Source organism: Takifugu rubripes, chromosome 10, assembly GCF_901000725.2.
Source record: "Takifugu rubripes chromosome 10, fTakRub1.2, whole genome shotgun sequence".
NCBI lineage: Eukaryota > Metazoa > Chordata > Actinopteri > Tetraodontiformes > Tetraodontidae > Takifugu > Takifugu rubripes.
Window position 1 is genome coordinate 9,296,856 of NC_042294.1, and position 9,261 is coordinate 9,306,116.

Sequence of the window (9,261 nt, forward strand, 5' to 3'; positions counted from 1 at the left end):
AACCGTCCGAACGTACGAAATCAACGTTGGGGAACAAGGTTAAAGCAGTTCGAAGACGTTTCCCGATAACGGCTGTTTTATTCTGAAGGCGGGGGGTTCCCTCGGCGGTGACGTAACGGGATCACGCAGGCCACGCACGGGGCCTGCAGCTCGAGCGCCGTCGGGGCCCGGACCAGTAGCCACATTGCGAGCAAAGTTGCTGCGATTTGGGATTAAAAAAAATCGAAGAACCGCCGCGCTGGTCTCGCCGGCGGCATCGGAACCGTGACGCGGTGAGATGGGGCGGCCCCTCGGCCGGTCAAGCGGAGGAAGCGGGCGCCGTTTCTGATTCGGCCGCTCTATTTGCAACCTGACTGAGTTCCATTGAGCTCAACGGAAGGAGAAAGGGGAGCTAGCTGGCTAAAGCTATCCGGCCGTGCTATTCATTTCCTTGTTGCACCAGTGGAGTGTGATGGAAGGTGAGAAGAAGTTTTTGAGAGGGCGGCCGATTTGCCTGACTTCTATTCTAACACTATCCGGGTGACGGTCCGACGCGATTGCACAAACTACGGAGGTTTCTCCACAGCTGGATTTTGTTTTTTAACGGCACCTTGGGCCTGTGCTTCGTATTGAAATAGAATGTCTACTTGGAGGCAGTTAGCTACTGGGGGCTAAGCTGGCTAAACCAACTGTCGTCTGTTAGCAGAGCCTTCAGATGTCCATCCCGGGACAGACGCGTTATTCATAAAAGGAAAAAAAAAAACACACCACACGATGGGGTTTATCTCAGAGAACTCGTAGGCACCAAGTGTCACTTAGAGTTAGTCGCTTTTAATCGTCAGAGACGCTAGATTTATCATGCTAGTGTTGTGTTTGTGAGGTAGCTGGCTAGCTAGCTCGCTAGCTGGCCGGCCGTGTCATTGCTAAGATTTTGCTGTTGCGTTAGCGAACTAGCCTGAGACAGGGACAACCCAATGTTTTGTTCCACAGTACCCCAGGAAGCGGCTTAGGGACACGTAAATACGATTATAAATTATTCTTAACGTGGTTGTGGCGTTAAGTTTGTAAATGCCTAATTCAGATGTGCTTCGCGAAGGTCGGGGACGGAGCCCCTCTGCACAGAGAAATGCTAACAGGCAGGACAGGCGTAGCAAACCGGGGAGCGGGGCCGCTCCGCGGGATAGACAGCGTGAGAAGAGACGCTCGTCGGTGTCTCGGAGGAGAAAACGCCGCCGAGCCAAGGAGAGGAGCGTGTGGCCAAGCGGCGCCGCGGGGGACCACGACAATAACCGAAAAAGCACTTTTGAAAACGAGGCTGAACTTCGGACACTGGTGGAGTACGATGACGTGAGCTCCCAGTCGGAGCGCTTCTCCGGCAGCCCCTCTCCCCGGCTGGACCCCCACCTTGACAGGCTGTCCGTCGACCAGCTCAGCGACGTGGACCTGGGCGAGTATAACGGACCATCCTCGCCAGAAAGGAGCCACCCCAGAGGTCGGGAGGAAGCGTGCATTAACAAAAAGGAACCGGCCAGAGGTCATTCGGAGCGAAGCAAGCCAGGGAAGGAGTTGGGCAAGAAGAAGGAACGCCCGAGCCGAGAGAGGGACTCCTCCAGGCCGAGAAGCAGGAGCAGCTTAAGCGCTCCGAAAAACCACAGAGAAACTAGCAGGAGCAACGACGGGAACGGCAAACGGCCGTCGGCTCAGTCCTCGCAGCCCGCCGAGAAAAGGGACTCAAAGAGGCACCGGAGTAAAACCAGATCGGAGAAGGAGCCCCCGTCGGCGTACAGGGACGCCCCCCAGTCTTACAGGGACGACCGCGAAGACCTCAGGGCGTACAGGAGAAGTCCTGGATTCAAAGGTGAAAGTCCCTATGGGACGTCCTATTCCTACAGCTACCAGTCGCCCGCCGGGTACAACCAGCTCGCCTCCAGGAGAAGCCCCACCTACGGGAGCAAGAGACTGTCCCCCAGCACCACCTACTACAGCCGGGACCTGGACGTGTACGGGGCGTACGGAGCGCCAAAGTCGCCCGGCTCGTACTCCAGCAACAAGAGGAAGCGCTCGCCCACCAGCCCAGCCAACTGGCGCCGCTCTCCGAGCTACGGCCGCCACAGCCCGTACGAGCAGGGCGACTTTGGGTCCAGTCCCTACGGGAACCGGCGGAGGTCCAGGAGCCCGTACAGGAAGTCGCTGAGCCCCAGCCCGGATGTCAGGTGAGTGTTGCTGCTGGGGGTTTTCACCCACAACCGTCGTGTTACGTTAACGGAGATGTTCGCCGAACTAACCGCCGTTTTCATTCCAGGCGAACCGTCAGGTCGCGCAGCAGGAGTCCGTATTCGTCCTCCAGACATTCTCGTTCCCGCAGCCGCCACCGCCACTCCCGCTCCCGCAGCCGCCCCTCCAGCCTCTCCCCCAGCACGCTGACCTTCAAGTCCAGCCTGGCGGCAGAGCTCAGCAAGCAGAAGAAGGCCAAGGCCGCCGAGGCCGCCGCCAAGGCCAAGACGTCCAGCAACACGTCCACCCCCACCAAGGGCTCCTCGTCTGCTCCTCAGCCCAGCCCAAAGAACAACAGCCTGAGGAAAGGTCGCCCCCCGTCTCCGCCGCCGGAGAGAGGGCCGAAGACTCCCACCAGCAGCCAGCCCCAGTCCCCCTCTGACAGGACGTCCAAGAAGACCTCCGACCCCCAGAGCTCCAAGGACAGAGAAGGGAAAGTGAAGGAGGACGCGGTCAACAAGAAACCCTCTGCAGCCGGACAGACGAAAGACAAGGAGCGTCCTGCCGGTCCACAGAACTCTGTGATGTCCCTGCCGCTGCCCCCCCACCCTGCTGGAGCACGTGGACAAAGGAGACAGGTGCAGACGGGTCCTTTACCTTCTCGCACCTCGCTGGTGAGTCCTAACTGTCTCTGTGTGTCTCAGTTTGAAGGACACTTACCTCTCGGGGAAGAAGAAGCCGGAGAGGAAGCCTCGTCAGCTCCTCTCCGACCTGCCTCTGCCCCCCGACTTCTCCGCCAGCACGTCCTCCCCCCACAGCCCGCTGGAGGACAAGAGGACTCAGGCGGCCCGCAGGAGACCAAAGTGAGTCCTGACGCGCAACCGATTCGGCGCCTCTGCTCGTCCTCCGATTTTTACCTGTCTTTTTTTTTTTTTACCAGAATCTGCGGCCCGAGGTACGGAGAGTTCAAAGAAACCGAGATCGACTGGGGCAAAAGATGCGTGGACAAGTTTGAGATCATTGGGATCACGGGCGAAGGCACCTACGGGCAGGTGTACAAAGCCAAGGACAAGGACACTGGTGGGCGGAGACGGGACATCAAGGCCGGCGGTGCGTTGGGAGGGTTCCTGTAACGGTTCCGCTTGGTTCTTGTCCAGGTGAAATGGTGGCGCTGAAGAAGGTGCGACTGGACAACGAGAAGGAGGGCTTCCCCATCACCGCCATCAGAGAGATCAAGATCCTGAGACAACTCAACCACAAGAGCATCATCAACATGAAGGAGATCGTCACGGACAAAGAGGACGCTCTGGACTTCAAGAACGACAAAGGTCCGTCCCGCCTCCCTCCACCGGCCCCCCCTCTGACCTCTCTCTGACCCTTTTCTCGCCCCCCTCCTCCTCCGCAGGCGCCTTCTACCTGGTGTTTGAGTACATGGACCACGACCTGATGGGGCTGCTGGAGTCCGGCCTGGTCCACTTCAACGAGAACCACATCCGGTCGTTCATGCGGCAGCTGCTGGAGGGTCTGGACTACTGCCACAAGAAGAACTTCCTGCACCGCGACATCAAGTGCTCCAACATTCTGCTCAACAACAGGTGAGTGCGCTAGCGTCGCACCTGGAGGCGCTCCAGCACGCGATCCTGACCCGCTTTGGTTTTTCCTCCCGCTCAGGGGGCAGATAAAGCTGGCAGACTTTGGTCTGGCTCGGCTGTATAACTCTGAGGAGAGGTGAGGAGCCGCCATCTCGCATTAGCCTCGCCGGAGCCAGCGCTAATGCTAACGCTAACAACCCTGCCCTTTTGTCTCCCCTAAGTCGACCGTACACTAATAAGGTCATCACGCTGTGGTACCGCCCACCAGAGCTGCTTCTGGGCGAAGAGAGGTACACGCCCGCCATCGACGTGTGGAGCTGCGGGTACGGTCCCTGATGGAAGCCTCGTCGGGTCGGTTCCACTTCAGGCAGCCGGTTGAGTTTTTTCACTTGTTTCCTGCGTCACAGGTGCATTCTGGGAGAGCTGTTCACAAAGAGGCCCATATTTCAAGCCAACCAGGAGCTGGCCCAGCTGGAGCTCATCAGGTGGGATCTCCATAAGCCCCTCCCACACAGGATACACTGTAAACCTCATTTCCTGCGTAAACCGACTCGTTTCTGCCCCCCAGCCGGATCTGTGGGAGCCCCTGTCCCGCCGTCTGGCCCGACGTGATAAAGCTGCCCTTCTTCCACACCATGAAACCAAAGAAACAGTACCGGAGGCGCCTGAGGGAGGAGTTCGCCTTGTGAGTGAGCTTTTTTTTGGGCGTGAACGGGCGTCGGGCGTCGCACTGACTCCTTCCTGTCCCCCCCCCAGCATCCCTCCGTCGGCCCTCGACCTTTTCGACCACATGTTGAACCTGGACCCCAGCAAACGCTGCGCGGCCGAGCAGGCCCTCAACAGCGAGTTCCTCCGAGACGTCAACCCGGACAAGATGCCCCCGCCAGAGTGAGATTCTCCTCTTTGTTTTATTTATATGTCGGAAACGGTGGATTAACCCTTTTAACGTCCTCTCGCCACCTCCACTTCCTGTCCCTGCAGCCTCCCGCTGTGGCAGGACTGCCACGAGCTGTGGAGTAAGAAGCGGCGGCGCCAGAAGCAGATCCCCGAGGAGCTGGCGGCCCCCAAGGCGCCGCGTAAGGAGCTGGGCCTGGACGACAGCCGCAGCAACACCCCCCAGGGCTTCCCTCCCGCCACAGGCGCCAAGGCCCCGAACGCGGCGGCGCCGGCGTTACTGGGTAAAGCTGCTCACACCTGTTGCTGGTGCTGAGGTGCATCGACGCCCCCCCCCGGGGTTTTGGATCAGTGTTGTGGTAACGAATGCGTTGTCCCAACAGACCCGAAGGCTTCCAGCTCGCAGCTGACCCAGGAGCAGCTGGCCGTCCTCCTCAACTTCCTGGGGCAGCCCTCCAGCGCCGTCAGCACGGCCCAGTACGTCCAGTCCATCAGCGCCAAGGTCACCCAGGAGCCGCCGCCGCAGCTCAAGAACCCCCCCGCCGCCGACCCCGCCGATCCCCTCCCTCCTCCTCCTCCCCCCCCTCCTCAGTCGACACCCAGCAAGCCCCCCCAGCCCGCCGCCCCCTCGGGCGTCCCCCGGACTCCCCCCATGCCAAAGCCCCCCTCGCCGCCGGCGTCCGCGCCGCCGGGTATCCCCGAAGGCGAGGCCGCGGTGGCCACCCAGACGGCCATGACGATGCTGCTGGCCCAGCTCCTCCAGGCCCAGCAGGGTCAGAGGTCAGACCGGCCCGACGGCGTGGACGCGGGGGACGGCGCGAACGCAGCAGGGGCAGGAGGGGGTCAGCCTCCGCCCCCAGAGGCCAAACAGCCACCAGAGCCCAGCCCCATATCGCCAGGTAACCGGATCGGTTCGGCAGAACTCCTTTATTCTGCTTTAAGTAGGTTTTATTCTTAAAATAAAAAAAACTGACGGACGGACGGACTGACTGACTGACTGATTTCTGTCTGTGTCTGAAGTTGGTACCATTCTGCCCCCAGACAAGAGGCCCCCTGAGCCTCCAGAGCCCCCCCCACACGCTGACCTGGACTACCGCCAGCCTCCACCTGAACCCAAGACCGGCCACGCCCCTCCTATGCCGTCTGCAGGCGGCGGTGACGGAGGCAGACCCCCGGAGCCAGACTACCCCCCCCTCCCCTCTGCAGAGGGCTACGGCGGCGACTACAATCACCCCCCTCCTCCGCCCTTCACCCCCGCAGGGTTCAGTGACGGCTACATGGGTCACATGATGGGCGGGGGTCTGCCGCCGCACGCCCTCAACGAAGTGTTTAGCGGACCAGGCCACACGGCGGCGGCGGCTGCAGCGACGTCGGCGGCGGGGGTCCTGGCCCCCCCCCAGCCAGATCTCTTCCCTCAGGTTGCCGGGGCCTCCGGGCCCAGCATGGTGTTCTCCGGGGACAAGGACCACCGGTTTAAGTACAATCACAGCCTACCTGTGGAGGGGCAGCCGAACCCCAGCGCCATCCACATGTACAACCACGGCCTGCCTCAGAAGGAGGGCGGGCCGCCACCCATCCCCGCTCCGGGCCAGCCCTGGGGCTCCCCCTCTCAGGTCGGGGCTCCCCCTCTACCCCTCGGCTTTGTCCCCCACGTGAACTCGGCGGCTACAATCAGAGGGCGGGGCCTGCCTTTCTGAGACAGGAAGTGGGCGTGGTGGAGGTCCGCGGAGCTTCGGGATCCTCCGTCTGGAACAGCTGAATCAGGCCACAGGAGCTTTTATGGCTCGTACCATTTTCATATTTTTTGTAAACTATTTTGCTGTCTTTTAAATTAAACTTTTACCTTTTTTGAGTGTACATTAATCAGGCTGGGTACATTTTAAACCTCTGACGTTCCGCCTCCCTGCAGTCGCTCCAGGGCGACGAGTATTCACGTTTGCACTGACGGGACAAGGTGTAAACTATTTTTAGATATGTGACAGTGGATGGATTACGACCAGAAATGAATCGTCTTTTTTTTTTCCTTTTTAATGGCCTCGGTTCAGCTCGTAGGCATAAGACTGACCTTCAGCTCCGACTGGGCCCCGCTCGGTGCCGAGAGGCCGTCCGCACCATGAATTCCAGGCGCCTCTTCACCCGTAGGTGTTGTAAAATGATCAACAAAACAGATACTCATGTAACAAAAAGGAGACCGTGTCTTTTTTTGTACTAAACTGATTTGTCCCCTTTCCCCCTTTGGCAAGTGTTTATTAAAGAAATGCAAACAAAGATGAGTCCAAGTTTACGGTCGATGACGTTCTGCGCGTTGGCCACCAGGGGGCGGTGTTGTCTATTTAACAAAAGCTGCAAAGGTTGCTGGGATGTACTGGGGAAGGTGGACCCCAGCCAGTCCAGGCGTGGATGATGGACGGTTGGACATACACGGCATTTTCAAACCAACATCCACCTTATTCTGAACACGTCTCGTGTAGTCGGGTGATCCCATGTCAAACTTTAAAGTCACAAGAACTCTTCTGAAGTTGAATAAATAGAGGTCAGGGAAAAAAAACGTGATATGGGAGCTGAAATGGGATGGGTGCAACTGCCCCTGTTTTTGTCTGCGTTTTTAAAAGCTGCTCCAGGAAAAAAAAAAAAAAGTGTCAGAGATAACTAAGGCGGAATGGATGGATCAACGAGGGTGACAGGAAAATTGGCAAAAAAAAAAGATAAAACGGCTGCGAAAAATAAACAAAATCAGGCCTCCGTGCACAGCAGGATGCTTGTGCTGTTGACACCACAACAGTGCACAGCACAGCAGCAACACACATTAACAGATATGTTCCCTCAACACAATACAATAGAATGTGACACAGCACATCTATAAAAACAATATGTAACACACGAAGCGGCCAACTACGACCCAGATATGGCAGGAATTTAGGGGTATTTGTTTCAGGGATGTTTTTTGAAACCCCCCTTCACAATTCAGACTTTTCACAATGTAAAAGAAAGTGACATTTCCAGTGGAAATAGATTTATTTTCCACATCAACGCCCCACTCTCGCCTGCACCTCCACGTTCGGCCACAGCGGGGCGCTGCAGGACCGAGGACGGTGAAAAAGCGGCGTCCTCAGCGGCTCAACTGGCGACGAAAAGAGAGCCAGATGAAGTGTCTTCCTCTCAAACATCGTCTCTAAACGCACTTAGATGAGGGTTGGACTGAAGCTTCGCTGCTGTGGTTCTTAAGTGGGCTCCCGCCGTCATTATTCACCAGCCGACCACGTGTGGCTGATCGGGGGGGGGGGCAGGAAGAAGCAGCCACCTGCTCCGACTGCTGCCAGAATAGGTGGGGATTTAATTGGGGGGACTTCGGGCTGAAATACTGAAGAATTAACGCTCTGACTTTGAATTAACCTCTGAGAATTTTGCAGCAGCTGAACCATCACGTGACCCCGCCCGGCGCATCGGCGCCCTGGGCCGCGCGGCCCTTTGAAGAGGCCGGTCAGGAAAATTAATGGCTGCTTAATGGCCGCCGGTGAGACTTGTTTTGCTCTCACGGATGGAGGGAAAGACGGCGGAAGCGTCAGACTGGTGTTTTTTAAACATTCTATCTTATTTTTTCAACGTCTCCCGCCTCCCCTCTCCGGGTGCCGTCACAGTTAATTAAAAATGGGAAATGTCAAAGTGGAACAGTGTTGCCTGGCAAAAAACTTTCCACGCTGGCAAAACCGACGGCTCCAGACGAGCAGGAAGTGTGGAGGAGTTGTTGGGTGTTTAATTACCTCCTCTGTCGGGATTACGAAGAGAGACCCCCTGAAGGAACGACCCAAACGGGAGCTTAAGAGACCAAAACAATGACTTCGGTGGATCGACCCCTGTCTACGATAATTCCAGCAGGATCACGACCCTAATTCCTCCCCGAAAATCCGGCCTCTGCGGTAAAACTGAGATGGATGAGTTGACATCCCTTATATGAAGGAAACTTCCTGTGGTCTGTCCGAGCCATAGCAACTGGACCTCCAGAGCCATCGGTGTGTGTGTGTGTGTGTGTGTGTGTGGCAGGCAGAGGGCAGCCAGTACAAATGCTGATAAGTCAATAAGACATCTTGTTTATGATTCATTGCCTGCTCCATAGATCGGGCCTAACTCCAACACTGTAGCCTCCACGCTCAGCAGTTCTGTCTCCTCCGCTGCTGCAGCTCTGGCAGCCGGGCCAGATATTTATGTTCACACCAGAAGGGAAGGTGGAGCTGCTTCCTCTCCTGCTTCTGCAGAGTTTGAAGATGTTCCTGCATGTGTGCATCCAGCAGAAGAAGTAAGAAGGGTCTCGGTCCAGGTTTCTCCTTGCTTGCCCCGGGGTCTGGCTCCGGGCTTCGGTAGGCAACCAAATCGACCTTGATTGTGACGGACGCTGTGTAAATAAAGTTGAATTGAACTGAGGCGCTCGGAGGCAGTCAGTCGGAGATGTTAGCTCCACACACCGCAGCAGAAGCTTATTTGTTCAGTGATTTATTCATAAATAGCTTCGGTACGCTGTAGGATTCCCCACCACTGTTGCAACCAGCTCTTCTTCTGCTCCTCTGAGAAGCACGATCCAGATTTT

General features: G+C 57.3%; 1 protein-coding gene across 1 annotated transcript; it reads left to right on the forward strand.

Annotated features, from left to right (window-relative positions):
• The first annotated feature begins 103 nt into the window (after positions 1 to 103).
• Positions 104 to 6,947, forward strand: cdk13 (cyclin dependent kinase 13). Its single transcript, XM_011620033.2, is given in 15 exon segments — positions 104 to 2,192; positions 2,282 to 2,792; positions 2,794 to 2,831; positions 2,898 to 3,056; positions 3,134 to 3,273; positions 3,351 to 3,521; positions 3,599 to 3,788; positions 3,865 to 3,921; positions 4,007 to 4,108; positions 4,193 to 4,270; positions 4,354 to 4,470; positions 4,542 to 4,673; positions 4,767 to 4,963; positions 5,063 to 5,578; positions 5,700 to 6,947. Coding segments are annotated over 15 exon segments (4,230 nt in total). The 5' UTR covers positions 104 to 1,047; the 3' UTR covers positions 6,377 to 6,947.
• Positions 6,948 to 9,261: the final 2,314 nt, after the last annotated feature.